At 40.2% G+C, this 18,814-nt stretch overlaps 1 protein-coding gene across 1 annotated transcript in view; it reads right to left on the reverse strand.

Moving 5' to 3' along the window:
• TES (testin LIM domain protein) overlaps positions 1–18,814 on the reverse strand; it is a 60,474-nt gene that overhangs the window by 28,200 nt on the left and 13,460 nt on the right. The window contains exon 2 of the mRNA XM_033958766.1: positions 9,232–9,317. Coding sequence (XP_033814657.1) covers positions 9,232–9,317 — 86 coding nt within the window. The remainder of the gene's footprint in view (positions 1–9,231; positions 9,318–18,814) is intronic.

Here is an 18,814-nt window from a genome sequence, read left to right on the forward strand (position 1 = left end):
ATGTTACAGCGTCCAATTTCTGGAAAATTTTCTTTTTTTAAAAAAAATTTTTCACTATTTTATTTAGTTACAATAGTGTAATACATTTTATTGAAAGTAACAAAATATTACAAAGAATAAACTATCTCAAACAATATTACAGAATCATAGCTATACCCAACCCCTTTCCATCAATTATTAATGTTGACAATATTAAACATTTTAAATATGAAGAATTAATATCCATATATATCAGTATCATTTCCTACCCCATCCCCCATCCCAACCCAGATGTGTAATGAAAAAAACTCAGAAGGTATTATATTATCTTTTAATGTGAATCAGCAAATAAAGCCAATTGTCTCCATATTTTGTTAAATAAAACACTAAACTCTAAACATTCTGCGTTCATTTTCTCATATCTATATGTATTACATACATTTGTACACCAAAATGTATAATTTAACCTTTGGTTACAATTTCTAAATTCTCAATCTTTTTGTGTAAAATCGTATTATCTTTAATTGCAAGTTTTATAATCCCTCTAAAAGTACCTCTCCAGATGTCTTCAATGTTACAGCGTCCAATTTCTGGAAAATTTTCCAAATTGCTTCAAACATCACCTCCCTGGGGGAACTAGACTCTATTGATGTAATTTCCTTTGGTGGAAGCTCATCCGCATTAGGGCCCCCATGTGCAAGAACTCCTGCTGCAACTGGCAGCTCGAGATTCTACTCCTTTGGCACGGCCAATGCTGGACAGAGAGGAGCAACTGATGTCGGCAATAGAGATGTCTCGTGTCCCAACAGGATCAGACCTTCTCCACCCTTTCTTGCAGTAGGGACCGACTCCCCGTTCCCAGGACAGACTCCAGCGAGGAATCGCTCAATCGTTTGTTGGGCTGGTGGTTGTAAAAGGTATCGGGGTAGGGGGGGGGAACACAACCCTTACACTACTTTTACATTTTATGAGGCATTGTGTGAGGCAAGAAAAAAAAAAGAACGCTAACAAAAACAGTAAGCGCGAAGTCACAGATGCATGCACAGTGCCGCCATCTTGGCCACTCCCCCAATATGAGATGGATTTCTGTTTTCTGACTAGCCTTTCTAAGAGTGCCATCTGAATGAATGGGTTTAGCCCTTAGTTTAGGGGGTCACTAGTTTAAGCGCCCCCTTCCGATAGTGTCTCCCTATAGCACTGTTTTCTGTCATTCAGATTGCCTGTTCTCTCTACAGATGTTCCTGGCTGCTTTGTCACCAACTAAATTCCTGGGGGGCAGTCCTGCGTTAAGAGAAGAGGACTCAATACTTTTGTTATGAGACGTCCTACAAGCTCTGGAAACTATGGGAAAATAACCCACTAATCCAGGAATAGAGTGGGATTTTACAAGAATTTCCCATTTTCCAAATTGATTGCTATGTGCTAATTTTGCCATTAGTGCACAGTCATTAAAAATATGTTACTAGGAGAGCCCCTACCATCACCTATATTGTAAGCAGTAAATCACACAGACCCTGCGATAATCAATTAGGGCGCAGCAATGCCTCACACACTGATTAGCATTCTCATGCCCACTCTTCACCCCCTAGCACACCCATTAGAAGAAAAATGGTTTTGTTTTTTTTCAGCACATGGTATACACATGCAGGGGGCAAATTTACCATGGGATGCTCAGCACTTTCTTTGACACGGAGGGAAAAAATGGCTGACGCAAACTTAAAAGGCTCAATGGGCTGGGGAGCTTGAGTGAAAAGAATACTGAAAAATGTCAATTCACCCTGGGTCAAAAAAAGGCCTTGAAATGGCCAAAGGTAAAAAATGGAAAAATTGACAGAATTTAACCAAACAAACAAAATATTGAAAAATATAAATGAATAATTATGAAAAGAAAAATAATAATAATAAAATATCAGGAAGTCACCAAAAGAAAAAAGAAAAAGTGGGGACTTCAAATTGAGACTCACTGAGGAGAGATCAAAGCTTCTCAGCTCCTAGGAAAATTTAAAACGGTTTTTCTCATGCACCAATGTCACGTGGGAAGGCACCTGCATGCACACAGTATGGGCACTGCCTAACTATTTAAAGTGACAGTGCATTTGGCAGGGTCCGTAACGGATTCCATGGATGATGTCGCCCACGTGTGAGAATATATGCCTGCTGCCCTCAGAAAACACCTGCTACAGGGTACAGTAAGTATCTTCATTATTTTGCTACTTACATGTAAGTGGCTGATTCTATAAAACTGACTCCCACTAGTAGGCTATTAAACCACCATCCTCCAAACTCAAATATTTTTGCAGGGTGCTTTTGAAAGGCAGACAGATAAAGAGCATAATTCCTTTCTCCTAAATGGTTCAAAAGCGAAGTTAACCAGGGATTGTGTGTACATCACCAATGGGGAAGTTTGAGATATTGCTGTTCTTAAATACAGAATAAAATCCTGCAGAGCAGGAATGAACTACAAGCCTTCCACAAATACACTGGAGGTTGCAGTTCAAAGTCTTTTATTAGCAACAGTCCAACAGAAAGGACCTGATAAAGCAATAAAGTCTCAGAGGCCAAGGACCTGATAAAGCAATAATGTCCACCAGAAAATAACAAAAGATGAACTCAGGGGACCCTATGTTGATGTTCTTAGCTAACGAATGTATACCAGTCGCCAATGTGGTGTCTTCTCAACATCAAATGCAGTATTTTATCCATCAGACACTGACTCCTGAGGCAGATGTTGCATGCCAAAACATGAGTCTTATCAGATCCTTGAGTTCATCTTTGTTATCCTCTGGGGGATATTATTGCAAAATCCTGAGTGGTGTAGAATGGGTACAAGTGGATTGATTTTTTACTCCATCAAAAATTACAGAGACTAGGAAATACGAAGTTACAGGAAGACACTTTTAAAAGCAATAAGAGGAAATATTTTTTCACTCAGAAAATAGTTTGATTAATGTGTGTTTTTCTTTTTACCCCAATTTTATCATTATTTGTAAATCGCATTGGATTATGATTTTGCGATCACATCAAATTTTTAATTAAACTTGAAACTTAAACATGCTCTGGAATGAGGATGCAATGAGAACAGTTAACATAGCTGGTTTAAAAAAACAAAAAAGGTTTAGACAAGTTCATGAAGGAATTGAGACAGACATGGGGGAAGCTACTGCTTGCCCTGGATCAATAGAATGGAATGTTGCTACTATTTGGGTTTTTGCCAGGAACTTGTGACCTGGATTGGCTAACATGAAGACGGGATACTAGGCTAGATGGACCACTGGTCTGACCCAGGCTATTCTTATATTTATCAGGTCCTTGGACTCAGAATTTATTTAGGTACTTTTCATTGGGCTGTTGCTAATTAAAGGCTTCAAACTGCAACCTCAAGTGTACTTGTATTTGTGGAAGGCTTGTGGTCCATTCCTATTCTGAAGATTTTGTTGTGCATTCAGCATAGGGTTTTTATCCTCCTGTTTTGGTTTAGGACTAAAATACACAATATGCATATACTTTGCAGAACTGCCCAAAGCACGCACAAAAATAGGCCTCCTTTAAATCTGTGTGCTGCCTCATATGAATAAGTAATGTATTTTCTATAACCAATAAATGTTTTATGCCAATTACATATGTAAATCAATTTTTTACATCTGTAGACAGCTTTCTAAAGTTTACTCCACAACAAGTGCATGTGTTTACCTGAACTTCAGAGTTGTTCCTGGGCGACAGCATCTAGGCAGGTTAGCGTTTACACACATTAAACATGCACATATTTCTAAGTTGAAACAGAATATATGTAGGTATTTTGAAATAGGTAGGTGGAGTAATCTTAAAGGGAAAATATGTGCATATAGCAACTTAAAAAAAAAAAGGGCAGTAATTTATGCACACACATGTTACATGTCAGGATGCACGTTGTATTAAAAAAAGCTACATCATAATCTATTAATGTTATCCTAACTATCAATACAAAACTATGTCCTACCTTTTAAGTTCTCTAGTCTTCTTTATGGATATGCACATGAAAGTATTTCTGGCTTGCAGGTCCCTATTTCTCTGAATTTACTCCCCAAACAGTGTTGGACTGGGAGAAAAGTTGCTGTCCCAGACAGGAGAGCTAGTGATCTCATCCTACCTCACAAACCCCACCTGACCAATAGGAGAGGACTCCTATAGTTTCTGAATTATTTGAAGTTTTCTTCCTGAAAGTGGTATGTAAATAGATTTATGTAATTTCTGATACTACTTATTTCAAGAGCATTATCAGACATACGCAGCGCTGTATAGAGTTAAGAAGGAAACAGTCCCTGCTTGAATGAGCTTAATAACTAACTAATCAAGTCAGACAAACAGGATGCCAGTGTAGGGGTTACAGTTAGAGAGGATGGTTAAACTGCTGGCTAGGGTGGTGAGCAGAGGGCAGTGGGGAGTAGGGTTATGAGTTGAAGACTAACTTGAAAAGGTAGGTTTTCAGCCTGCTTTTGAACAAGGGAAGAGAAGGCATGGGACGGTTGGACTCTGGTACTTTATTCCAGGCATACAGGGCAGTGAATGAAATGAATAAAGTCTGGAATTGGCAGTGGAGAAGAAGGGTACAGATAAAAGCAACTTATCTGAGGAATAGAGTTCTCAGGGAGGCGCATAAGGAGAGACAGAAAGGAGAGAGACTGAGGGGCTTCAGAATAAACCCACCTGTAGATTAGTATGCGATGGCCAGTGAAGTGATTTGATAAGAGGGGTAAGGTGAGTGTAGCGAGGTTGGAAGAAGATAAGTCGTGCAGCAGAGGTTTTTTTTTTTTGCAGGGAGGAGAGGCGGTTTAGCGGGAGACCTGTTAAAAGTAAATTGCAGAAGTCTAAGCATGAGGTTATGAGTGTGGACAAGGGTCCCAAGTAGTGTGCTCAGAGACGAAGGGGAGAATTTTGGTGATGTTGTAGAGATAGAAACAGGCTTTAGCAAACAGATCAAAAAGGATGAGGATCAAGAAAAGGCCTTAGATCTGGCCAGAATAGGTCACTGTAGATTTTGGTAAGGGAAGTCTCAGTGGAGCATATGGGGTGAAAGCCAGAATTGTAGAGGATCAAGAGACTGTCACGACGAGAAGGAATCAAGGCAGCAATGGGCAATGGTTGGAGGGGCAGGTCCAGTAAGGAGGCTTAACCACTGCATGTTTGAAGGCATCAGGTACAGTTGCAGTGGAAATGTTTAGGATAAGGATATAAGATAGCAGGGATAACAATTATGTGAGATGGTATTAAGTAGAGGGGTGGGAATAGGGTCAGAGGGGTACGTAGTAGGCTTGGCTGAGGACAGAAGTTGTGCAGTTTGTTCCTCTGTGATTTCAGAGAAGGAAGAAAAGTTGGTGGGATTTGAAGGAGGGTCAAGAGGGTGGGACTGGGCAAGGGGAGGTGGGCCAGGAGGGGGAGGATGTGCGGGTACTTCCGGAGTTGTCTGTTTAAGTGAAGGGATGGTGAAAACAGGAGAAGGATGCGACTTTGCAGTAAATTCAAGGGCAATCTTCTGTACCTTGTCATGGATTCAGCCATCATCTGATGAGAGAGAAGGAGGGGTCAGAGAATGGTGCGCTGTAAGGAGGGAATTCAGTATGGCAAACATGGTAGGGTTGGAAAAATGGGAGTTTGGAATAGAGAGAAGCAGTTTGTCTCTCTCTGGTTAATAGTTTTGTGGGAACTGGCAGATAATTTTTCTAAGCATCTGGTTACCTCTATACATATAGCTCTGGGAATCAGTGTCCCAGAACCCTGAATTTACTGGAAAGGGTGGATTTCTATTTACCCTCTTTTCACCTGATAGAAACATAGAAAGATGACGGCAGAAAAGGGCTATAGCCCATCAAGTCTGCCCACTCTACTGACCCACCCCATTAAGTCTGAGTGCTAGTGACCTAGTTCCTTAACTCGACCCTCGTAGGGATCCCACATGGATGTCTCAAGCACGCTGGTGGCCTTTATCACCTGCACTGGAAGCTTGTTCCAGTGATCTACTACCCTTTCTGTGAAGAAATACTTCCTGGTGTCACCATTAAATTTCCCTCCTCTGAGTTTGAGCGGGTGCTCCCTTGTGACCGAGGGTCCTTTGAGAAAGAAGATGTCGTCTTCCACCTCGACACGTCCTGTGATGTATTTAAATGTCTCAATCATGTCCCCCCTTTCCCTGCGTTCTTCTAGAGTGTAGAGCTGCAATTTGTTTAGTCTTTCTTCGTACGAGAGACCCTTGAGCCCGGAGATCATCCTAGTGGCCATCCGCTGAACCGACTCAACTCTAAGCACGTCTTTACGGTAATGTGGCCTCCAGAATTGCACACAGTATTCCAGATGAGGTCTCACCATGGTTCTGTAGTGGCATTATGACTTCAGGTTTACAGCTGACGAAGCTTCTATTGATACATCCCATCATTTGCCTTGCCTTGGCTGAGGCCTTCTCTACTTGTTTGGCAGCCTTCATGTCTGCACTGATGATTACTCCCAAGTCTCGTTCTTCTGAAGTCCTAGCTAGTGTTTCTCCATTTAAGGTGTAAGTTTTGCATGGATTTCCGCTGCCGAGATGCATGACCTTACATTTTTTGGCGTTGAAGCCCAGCTGCCATGTCGAGGACCAGTTTTCCAACGTAAGCAGATCCTGCGTCATACTATCCTGCAGATTGCTTCCACTTACTATATTACATAGTTTGGCGTCATCGGCGAATAGTGTTACTTTACCCTGAAGCCCTCGGGTCAAGTCCCTTATGAATATGTTAAAAAGGAATGGACCCATAATCAGCCATAGGGTACCACAGGGGACCATATAGATACTCTCTGCAAGCGCAAAGGCTATTAAACTACCTCTAGTGTAGGATAAAGATAGAAGTAGCTGAAGTTCTTAGTGTGTCTGCTTCCAGAGTAGATCATACATACAAAAATTTACCAGGAGGAGGAACAGGGTGGTTAACACTAAGATAAGGTCAGCTATTCTGAGCTGAGGCTGTGCTCCTCAGCAGCAAATCTTACTCATAAGTCCCTAACAGAAGGAAGGCTCCTGCCTGGAGGCAATTGAGTTCAAAGTCAAAATTGTCCAAGAGATGGAATGGACACTGGAAGTAGAGACTCTCTCAACAATGAAAGAGTTTGGAAGCAGAGTTTGCTCCCCCAAATTTCTCCTATCTTTAGCCAAAAACACTGTATCAAAGTAGTACCATCAGAGTAAGACAAAAACGACTTGGCAATCTCTTCAGAGAGTCAAAGGCAATGACAAAGCTGGTGCTGTTTAATCATGTTGGGAGAACACAATCATATTCAGACAAGGATCCAGATTCAGTCTTTTTCAGTTGTGAAGGTGGTTTCTATTTTTCACCTAGTACTTTTCAGAGACTGCTGGAAAGAATGAGTTCCATGAATCTGGAAATTACCCAGGAACCAAGTCCCTATATCAGTTTCTACTTGTACACCAAAATTTATTAAACCAGCTCTCTTTACTTTAGGGAACTCCAAAGGGATCCATTTATAGAATAGTATTGATCTATATGCTGCTGATTTTTTAAAAATGTATTGCAGACTACTAGATATTTGTTTTATGATATAATGTAAATGTATGAAGCTATCTTATATACCTTGTTTGTACTCTTTTCCCCTGCTGAAGACCATTATCCAAAATGGGCTAGAGCAGTGTTTTTCAACCTTTTTACACCTATGGACCGGCAGAAATAATTATTCTGTGGACCGGCATCGGTCCTTGGACTGGCGGTTGAAGAACACTGGGCTAAGTCGTGGGCCAGACCCCGCCCATCTCTAACCAATCTCCACCCAAGACCCCGCCCCATAATAGTACTAATTACACCTTGTACACCCCTAGCCTCATCTGGAAGCCTTCCCTCTGACATTGCGACGTCAGATAGAAGGCTTCCGGTTCAGGCGCAGGATGCCTGTAGGAGTCACTGCCCGTAGGAGCCACTGCCCGTGGCTTTGTGCACTGAATCAGTTAGGAAGAGGGAGCTGGCTCGAAGATAACGCCGCATCGATCGCACCGTGGACCAGCGGTTGAAGAACACTATTTTGGGCTTGATGCATGTGCTGGCCCCGTGGACCGGCAGGAAATTTCTGTGGACCGGCACTGGTCCATGGACCGGTGGTTGAAGAACACTGAACTAGAGTACCCAAAGGATAAAAAAAAAGTTAGTCTTCTGCATACTTTTAGCCTCTAAAATTCTCTTAAGAAGTATTACCACTTCCCTCATCAAAACAGGAGGGCGGGGGGACCAAGGGAATACTTATTGCAACACTTGCTAGTGAACCTTCTCATGAGTAGCTCCCACACTGTGGAATTCAATCCCAGAGTGGCTATGGCTAACTCAAGACTATCTCTACTTTTGGAAGCAGGTGAAAGCTTGACTTTTCCCAAACCTGTAACACATCTGGAAATTATCCATCCACTTACTCTGTATCAGTTTAGCTTGAATTGAAGACAAGTTCCACATGCTTTATTCAACTGTATATTGAATTGGTCTTCAACTGTATATTGAATTGGTCTTCAATTTATCTACCCATCTATTTATCCTAATGTCTTTGTCCTACCCACCTTGTCTGGCTTTATTTATTTAGATTTTTATCCCGTCCTCCCAAAGCCTCAGAACAGGTTACCATAAGACATTCATAGTGTAGATAAGGACATGAGATTACAGACAGTAATCTACAAAGGACAAGAATCTACATAAGGACATGAGGTTACAGATAGTGGTCTTTAAAATGTGTTTGTCCGCAGAGCATTGTTAGTGTAAAAGGAAGGTCTTCACTGCTCTTTGGAAGGCCATCAGCGAGTTTAGTGACCTGATCCAAGTAGGTAATTGGTTCCATAGTCTTGGAAGAAAGTGGCTGTAGGAGCGTTTGCTTGCCATTTCCATTTTGAGAGATCTTTCTGGGGGGATGCTGAGTTGTCTCTCTGAGTCAGAGCAGAGAGAGTGATTGGGGATGTATGGTTGTAGCTTGGATGCTATGAAGGCGGGAGCTTTGCTCCACTTGGCTGCCTATTAAGGTATTTTACTTGTATTGTTGCTGATATCATGAGCACTCATATCTATGTTATAGGATTTCATACAAGTTCATGTTATAGGTTAAACCCACATAAAAGCTGGAAAGTAAAATAAGTATTAAATATTTTCTTTCAACAATTTTGCCCTAAAATGCTATTTTTTGGAAGAATTATAAATCAAAAATGAGATGAATAGAATGGAAAGAAATGTATTTAAAAAAAAGGTGTTGCATTGCACTAACCTCCAGAAGTGTAGCTCAAATCCTTCACATTTATCTTTACATTTTAGACAGGGGGCACCAGATCCTTGTTCATGACCTAAAGTTATCTGTTAAGACAAAATGAAAAAAAATTAAATTAAACATACATTCTTACTGTGGCGTATTAAGGGGGGGGATCCACCCCGGATGTCATGTTGGTGGGAGCGCTAACATCCCTCCTTCCCAAGCGCGCACGCCCATCCCTTCCCTCTAGTTGTTCACCGCCACAAGCAACAACTTCAATGTGCTCCTCGCAACCCCGTTCTCTCTCCCACTGACGTCGCTTCCAAGTGCCACACATAGGAAGTGACATCAGAAGGAGAGTCAATGGGGTCTTGAGGAGCACGCTGAAGTTGCTGCTTTCAACGGTGAACAACTAGATGTACAGGGGAAGAGAAGGGGTGCGATCAGGGAAGGAAGAGGCGGAGGAGGAGCACCTCTCATCCTCGCTATGTCACTGCATTCTTGACTCAGTTTAAACTAACTTTACATCACTTCTACTGAAATTTCAGTTTTTGCTGTCTTCCAAAAATGAAAACAAACATTTTAACCACTCATTATAAACCCATCATTCAGCTGTTCTTTTAAGTGAAATACATTAGAGTCTCAGTTAACAGGGTCTCTCACACAACTGGCAAAAAGAAATCACCAGTGGGGGAAAAAAAGTCCCCTGATGAACCAGTGGTCCTGTGCCACAAACCCCCTCCCTCCCTCAAGCCTCAAAAAACTAGTCCTGAGCCACGAACCCCACCTCCCTCCTGACCCGAAGCCCCAGCATGGCAGCATCCTGAGCCCCAAATCCTCCCTCTCTCCTGCCCCGAAGCACCAGCGATCCTGAGCTGCAAAGTCCTCCTCCCTCCCTCAAGCCCTGAAGTGGAAGAAGCAAGCAGCGATCCCGAGTCACAAACTCCCTCCCTCTCTCTTCCTTACCCAAAATACAGCAGAAGGCAGCCTCAAAACAGGCTGCTTATGTCCAGACCTGGCACGGCCATCTGCGAGCAGCCCATTTTGATGTTGTCTCCTGCTGACCACTGTGCTGCAAGAAAGACAGAGAGAGTTTGTGGCTCTTCAGGGCTTGAGGGAGGAGGGCTTTGCCGCTCAGGACCACTGTTGCGCTGGTACTTCGGGGGGGGGGGGGAATTGAGGGTGTTAGACAAGGTTTCTGAGAAGGAGACCGTACACAGCAACCTGAGGTGGAATTGAGTTTAATTATTTATTGAATACAATACATATAAATAATCATCATTTCATATTGTATATCTTTGCAGACCCACAGTCTATCTTGTATATCCTTTCAGACCCGACATGGTCCGTGTTTCAGCTTCAACACTGAAGTCTGCACTCCATCTAAAATGTAAAGATAAATGACGAACCGTAAGAAGGCATAAAGGACGACTACCTGGGTCTATATCTCCTAACATCCCGAAAGCGAGGCCTGGCAGACAACACCTTCAAAAGGTGCCTTAAGCTTATCTTACGGCAACCTCTGCATTTTGGAATCGCTGAAATCTTTCACCAACTTGTCCAAATCTTCACCAAACAATAGACAGCCCTTAAAAGGGAGGCACACAAGTCGAAATTTGGAAGCTGCATCCGACACCCAATTACAAAGCCACAATGATCTGCGGGAAACTACCGAAAGAGACATTTGTTTTGCAGAAGCCCGAATAATATCATATAAGGCATCCACTAAATATGCTAGACCCATTGCCATATCTGTAAAATCAGATGGAACAGAAACCCCAGTCTCCATAATCTTAACCACCATTCTTTGAGCCCATTGCAGAAATACCCGTGCAGCATAGGAACTACACACAGCAGCCTGCGTATATTTCCCTGACATATCTCTAGTGACACAGGAAAGAAGAAAGGACTCTGGCTATAGGCCAAGGGCTCAAGCTTTGTGTGTATCACTGGGGGGAAGGGGGGATTTCCTCTTTTTTTAAACCAAAACAATTGTTGAACTTTATTGTGGCTAAAGAAAGATATAATGAACCAACTACCAAACTTGTTCTCTATTGCCATCCTTTTGGTAATTTTCTAATAATTTCCTCTTGACCTTTTCTTTTTTTGGATCATAAAATTTGTGGACTAAATAATTATTTCCTATTTGTACCACATAATATGGGAATTTAATTTCCAAATCTATGTCAAGTAATATTTGCTTGTCTTTATTTTTTAAAACTGGAAAAAAAAAACCCCAAAACCTAGTCCATTGCTGACTAGCATAGAAAATTCAGCCCTAGCCATCTGAGGTTTCTCTTCTTTCTCTCAGCCATGTCTTTTGAATGCCTTGTTTAGTGTGGTTAAATATGGCCACCTAATTAAACCAGGATGCTAAATTAGTAAATCCATCCCTGCAGAATCATTAAAATATTGGGTCTAACTTACTAGCTCCTAAAGTGAAGCAGTCTGTTCTCTACTTTAGCCACAAACATATTAGGGACCTAAGTATGAAGGTGCATATCTCAAATCCATGAAAACCAGCTGCCAAGTGCACAATGTTTTGACATTTCATTCTATCAATGCTAGCGATTCACTAATAGAACATTTTAAACAAGACTTGTTAGGAACAGAGTTGGGGTGGAGTTCAGACTCAAAATAGCAGGCCACTTGACCAAAGTACTTTTACCTTTGCAAAACTAATGGGAACCCATTAGCTTAAATACTTTATAGTCTTTTTCTCAAGACTAGCTATAAGTAAACATGTAGCCGTTTTAGTTTATAAATGGGCATGCTATTTCATAAAGAACATAAATCATGACCACCTAAAAATGTTATAGGGTGAGTGGAGGTCATACTTAACTGCACCACTAAATAAAAGACTGCTTTTAAAAGGATGAGAAGAATCAGATCAAATTCCATCCTCTTCTCAGTGATGTCAAGAACCAAAGATATATCAGGAGGATATGAATTCACCTTCATGTAAATCAAAATAAAGTTCAATCAATGCAAAATGCAATCTTCTGCAAGAGGTAATCTTCCTTTACTGGCTTCTGCAATCTATGGAAGAAGCAGCATCTTAACGATTTCATGCGCAACTTAAGTTTGTCCACTTATTCTCTATCTTCTATTATTCTGTCAGTATGTTCCACTGTCGTTGTCTATTACAAAGTTGACATAATACACAATAAAACATTTTGGAGCCGATTCTACAAACGAGTGTCCTGATTGTAGGCAGCGATAGGTGCCCTACCACCATCTGGCAGCTAATCGGAATACAGGTTTAAAAAAAACACAAACACTCCCTGAGGTAGGATGCCTACACTGTAGGCATTTGTCGCAGGTCTAAGAGAGACACATAGGTACACTTAAGTTCACCCATGGCTAGGCGTGGTTTCGCCCGGAAGTAGCCTTTCTTTTTAACAATGCTTTTAGTCTTTAAATTAAATAGAATTTATGCAGTGCAGTTGAGTTATCCCTCCTTATGTTTTTTCCCTGGATGGCTCTCTTTTCTTTTTCCTAAACATTAACTATGTAAGTTTTCCCCTTTATCCTCTCGTATTTTTGTTTTGTTTGTTCATGTGTCTGTTTTTATACCCTCATTTACTAAATTTTAATTTATATGTTTATTAGTAAGTTTATTATAACTTATTGTAATTCGCTTAGTAAATCATGGATAAGCGATTCATCAAATTTATAAATAAACTTGTAAACTTGAAAGCGTCACTACGTGTCTCCCTAGAGCCGTGACAAACACCTGAAATGACGACCAGCAAAATGCTGGCCTACATTTCAATGCTAAAAGTAGACACTGCTACCGGCTCAGCTGATCACAGCAAGGGAATCCCCTATCAGCTGATGTGATTCTGTATAGGACACAGTGTGCAATTTTCAGCCGCCAATACCTGCATCCTATATGGAATCAGCCCCTTTACATATAATATTCTGCTACAGTACGCACTTTTATGTGAATATTTTTTTCTGCTGAAATTTAGTGCCCATGGGGCTGAAAAAATTATGTAATTTGCACAACAGGCGTTTAGATAACACCCACAAGTTGTGACATCAGAGCATCATAATGAAACACAAACAACCTATATAGTACTGTATGTGCTCAAAATCTAACCAAAACATATCAGAAGAAACAACCAATTGCTTACCTTTCTGATGTTAAATCAGTCATTCCTAAACACAAAATAACTACACAAATATTACAAGCAATGTCTATAAACAAATCAAATAATATTTATGAATATCATACATTGTAGAATTAAAGTAACTGGAGTAATGGTTGAATAAAGTTCTGCGATCTTGAAAAAATTGAAGCGTTTCTACAATTTTGGCCACTAGTGTTTTAAAGCACACATTTAAAATTTAAATTAATGCATGATATAAAAGGAAATTTAGGGGGAAATCCCCCCAAAATTAACAGAAAACCAACCAACCATATTTGCCCTCTATCCATCTTTATTGCTTACCAACACAGCCCTTCATGTACTACAAATACAAGTCTTACCTGGCCTAGAAACCAAGGTGACTAGAGGAGATGGTCTAACAATGTTTCCTTAAAGAAAAATGTAATGCTAATTCTTTCTGAGGGGAGTAACCTACACAGAGCAGCAGGTACAACCCTATCTATCTTTCTGGGGAAACCAGGTGAGCAAACTGTATCAATGAAATGAATTAAACATTTAAGAGAGAAATTAAAACTCCTTTTTATGATGGAGTCCAATATTATAAATGTCATTGTGATTATACTGGCCATTTGAAAAATTGTTTAAAGTTTTGGGTCAGTTTTGCAGTTATTTGTTCAGATCAGATTTCTTTTTTTTTTAAATTACAGCCAAGTACAGTAGAATTTAATTATGTTTTATCGGCTTTTATCTATTTTTACGGGGTATTTTTATGTCACCATTTTTGTTTCTGCTGTTGAATTATTGTGCATGTTTGATGGTGGAATCTGCCAAGAATGATTTAGATTGAGCAGATCATAAATAAAAGTTTATAAATCTATGAGCATTGGGGATAACAATTTGCAGGAGTTCAGTATGACTAACTTTGAACATTGCTTCTCCATGAAAATACTTTGGGTTCTACTGGTCAAGAATTATGTGGTCTGTCCCAAACTAAGACCTAAAAAGTGTCCCAGAGCATCAAATTTAGTGTCTACTTGTACTCCTTTTAACAGATACCAAAACTAAAATGTCTCCGAAATACATAAAAAAAAAAGAAAATGTCAAAACATTTCCCTGCAAGTCTCTTTTACTTTTATATAATGATCACTGTGAGAAGACTGCCAATCCCCCCCCAAAAAAAAAAAAAAGAAACAAACAAACAAAAAAAAAAACCCTACAGTTTAGAATAACAAGTTTTGTGATGTTCCCAAGGTATATTTCCCATACCACAAATCAGTTCTTGTCTGGAGCCTTCTGATATTTTTAAGTAAAGTACTTGATATACTGCTATGCATAGGATCAATATCCAGAACTGGTTGCTATTAATTCCTATCAACACTGTAACAAACAGCATCCCTGAAGCAGGCAGTCATGTAGGATTAATGTTTTAATATTTTGATGTAATCAGGTATCTTAATTTACTGATCAATTGTAATTTGGATACTATTTAAAAGTTCTGTATTATGAAATGTTCTTTTTCTGAGTTATCAAGTGCCTATGATTTTTAGTATCTTTGTACTGATCTATTATAAATTTTGCAGTATGGTTGTATGGTGTTTTTTCCCTTGACATTCTAGCATCCAACTCTCCCCTGGATTGGCCATCGAGAGAACAGGCTACTGGGCTTGATGGACCATTGGTCTGACCCAGTAAAGCTATTCTTATGTTCCTCCCCCCCTTTTTTTTTTTTTTTAACAAAACTGTAGTGCAGTTTTTAGTGTCGGCTGCAGCGGTCACAGCTCTGATGCTCAGAGAATTCTTATGAGCGTCAGAGCTGTTACTGCCATGGCCGGTGTTAAAAACTGTGCTACAGTTTTGTAAAAAAGTGTGTGTGGGGGTGGGGGGGGGGGGGGGTGGGGGGGAGTGTAAAATGCAAGTCTATTCCAAAAATGTTCAAGACTGAATTAACTGGTTTGGACTACATGTTATGTAAAACATTTTTTCTCATATTCATTACAGATAATTTCTCCCTATAATTTAACATATTTTAGGAGGAAATATTCACATTAAAATATATTTTTTGATGTCTATATGTTGTACCTTAAAAAGAGAGAAAGGATAAGACATCTGGTATAAGAGATGAGTTTAGCCACAGGTTGCATAAATTGCTCTTTTCAGCCTCTGTGGCATTTAAAAAAAGAAGATGTAGGCTCACATCTATTTTTAGGATGTTTAACTTTTTTTTTTAATGTAAACTTTAGGAAAGTATAGTTTGGGTTGTTAAAAAAAAAAAAAACCCACACTTTTCATTCCAAATATACTAAGATATTAGGAAGTTTGTGGGTGTCTGTCTTAGAAAATCCACAAATAATTTATGAACCTTGTGCTTCAAAAGCCAAGAATTGTACCACAAAAACGCAAGTCATGAATATCTGTATACTGCAACTGACATGACAGCAAACTGAAAATTCCATTTAAGGACATTTGCAAACTGTTTTTGCATCAGTAACACCAACAATGTTTCTTTTCCAGGTTTGATATTTATCACCAAGAATAAAGAAAATAATTTCATAGTGACTTAGTTTAAATTGACCAGCTGGCATGAGTTATCAGCCTGTCAATGGCCGACAGCCAAACACTGGATTTTTACAAAGACTTAAAGTAGTATTTGGCTGTGGCAAATTAATTTGTGTGTGAAAATTTACCACAGCCAAATTCTTCTTCTATGTTAACTCTGCTAGAACCAAGATTTATTATTTAGAAAGTAGTACAGAGAATAAGAAATTGATTTATTTTACTTGAAGAATTAAAATCCCAGCCATAAACTGGCAGCGTTTACTGGATATTCCTGCCTCAAATCTTAAAATACAATTTATATTCTTTTTAAATTTAGGTAATTTTCTTGTAAACAATTTTGAAAGGCACATTTAGTCCAAAATAGGCAATGTATAAAATGGGTTATAAATATTTTTAGTCACCTAAAGAAAGACCTGTAGAACTAAGGGTTCTGACAGACACAAACTGTCAAAAAGGTACATCTAGCTCAGTATCTTGCCCCCAGCCTTGAAAGATACCATATATACTTGAATATATAATGATCTGAATATAAGTCAAGTTACCCTTTTCCCCCAACCAAAAAAGAAGGAAAAAAGTTTGACTCGAATATAAGCCGTGTGTGTATATGTTAATATTCATGTGTTCTATCAGGCTCTGCACCGTCCACCCTCCCTGCCCTGTACACCCTGGCTCCCCTCTCTTCCAATGTTCTGCAGGCCTCCACTGAGCCTTCTGTATTACCTGGTGGTCCAGTGGTAAGCCGGGACAGGAGGGATCACTCCCGTCTCCTGTCCCAGCCAACTGACAATTTTTTTTTTTTTTTTAACCTCCCTCCCACCTCTCCCCACGTACCTTTTTGAATCCTGGTGGTCCAGCGGTTCTGGCAGGAGCGAGCTATCTGTGCTCCTGCCCTATGCTGAGCCTCTCCTTGAATGGCTGCAGTCAGTTCTTACGAGTCCCGCAAGATCTTGTGGCAACCACTGAGGAAGTGGCTCAAGGCTGGGTAGGAGCGCAAAAAGCTTGCTAATGCTCGGTACACCACTGGGCTGCAAGAACCCGAGGAAACCATTCTGGGATGAGCTCAGCGCAGGGCAGGAACATGGAAAGCTCACTCTTGTCCGGTACACTACTGGACCACAAGAGATTCAAAAAGGTACACAGGGGTAGGCGGGAGGGTGGTAAAAACAATTGTCAGAGTTGGCCAAGACAGCAAACGGGAGGGATCCCTTCTGTCCCAGCTCACCAAGTCATATGGCAGGCAGGTGGAGTCCTGCAACAAGTCCAGGAGGGGGAGGGTGGGCACTGACCCGAATATAAGATGAGACCCCCATTTCAAGTATATACAGTAGGAAGTGTATTAGAAAAAGAGCATGTGGGGAGGGTTCATCTGCCACACTCTTACAATTTTCAGTAGTCATTGTTAGAGAAGCCCTGAATGTTCAGCAATATTCTAGACCTGTTCCAATCATTACCAAGGACCAACAGATATGCTCCCTATCAGCACTAAGAAGTAGAGCTGCAGAAAAAAACCCCATTTAAGAGAGAATTAGCTTTCTGCACAGCAGGGAAGAAGGTGGAGAATAAACTTTTTCTTGCCCAGGGAAGCAGAAAGATAATGCACTGAAACACATCAAGTAAATAACACAGCAATTAGCAAGGGCAGCTAGAGCTCCATGAAGTTCTGCAGCGGTGTTGCCTAAAGGTCAGAGCAGTGAACACTAAGGAAAACTGTGTTCAGATTTCACTCTGTCCTTGTGACCCATGGGCAAATCACTTACCCCTAGATTCTATATATGGTACCCAAATATTTGCATCTGCTGCCGAGATGTGCACAAATGTTAATGGGCTAATCAATAATTAGGGTCCCTCCAATAACCAATTATTGTTAATTGGCATGCAGTTTGGCTGCATGCTAGTCTATAAGGCAGGGTGCTTAACTCCTATAGTGTGTATATTGAAAGGGTATTCCAAAAAGTTATACGTGTAGTTATAGAATACCAGTTAAGTTTGCCTAACATAGGGCTCCTTTAACAAAGCTGCAGTGGAGGTGTCTACTGTGCTCATAAGAATTGTATGAGCGCTAAAGCATTTACCTCACCATCCCACGGCAGAAACCTCTACTGCAGCTTTGTAAAAGCCCATGTTAGGCACCAGCATTTATATTGCGTTTCAGCAGGCATAAGTCTAGAAACCTAAAGTTAGGTATGATAAACACCAAGCAGAATTCTATAAAGGGCCAGTTTTTTGAGGCATTGAATTCTGCCCACCATTTGTAGAATTCCCTCCTTAATCCCTCATTGTGTCAGATTAGAGCTGCCCGATTCAGAGAAAAGTTTTTCCATTTGATTCAATGTGGCCTATTGAATCGATTTTTTTTATTTCATTCAGTTTGCTTTCAATGACATAGCTTTTTAAGTTTAGTTTTAGAATAAATATTGATTCAACTTGATTTAAACAGCCAGATTAATACAGATCAAGCCTGCAGTGTCAAAACTAACAGAAAATCATGTCCTTTTCATACATACAGAACACAGAAACACCCTGTACCACTTCCGCTGTGATAGGGGCATTAAACATAGACAGCTGTTCTGCTGAGACCTTGGGCAAGGGAAGATTATTGAAAAAAAGAATCCCTGGCCATAGTGTCATAAGGACCTTGACTATATAGATTTTTGTAGAAAGTCACAAATTGCTGTATTTTCTTATCCTCAACATGAACAGCATTCAAGCCATCCCTTATACGAGAGATGCGGGTCACTTTTCTAAAAGGGTCTCACCAAATTTGATAAAAGTTTTCCTGCTTTATTTCCCCATTTATATAACTGGAATTTATAAACATCAATATGGGTCAATGTTCTATCCGTCAAAATAGTATCTATACGTTTATGGATGTCCAAGTAAAGGCATCTACAATTCTCAGTGGATTGTGTTACCTGTTGGGTCCTACAGGC

Source organism: Geotrypetes seraphini, chromosome 9, assembly GCF_902459505.1.
Source record: "Geotrypetes seraphini chromosome 9, aGeoSer1.1, whole genome shotgun sequence".
NCBI lineage: Eukaryota > Metazoa > Chordata > Amphibia > Gymnophiona > Dermophiidae > Geotrypetes > Geotrypetes seraphini.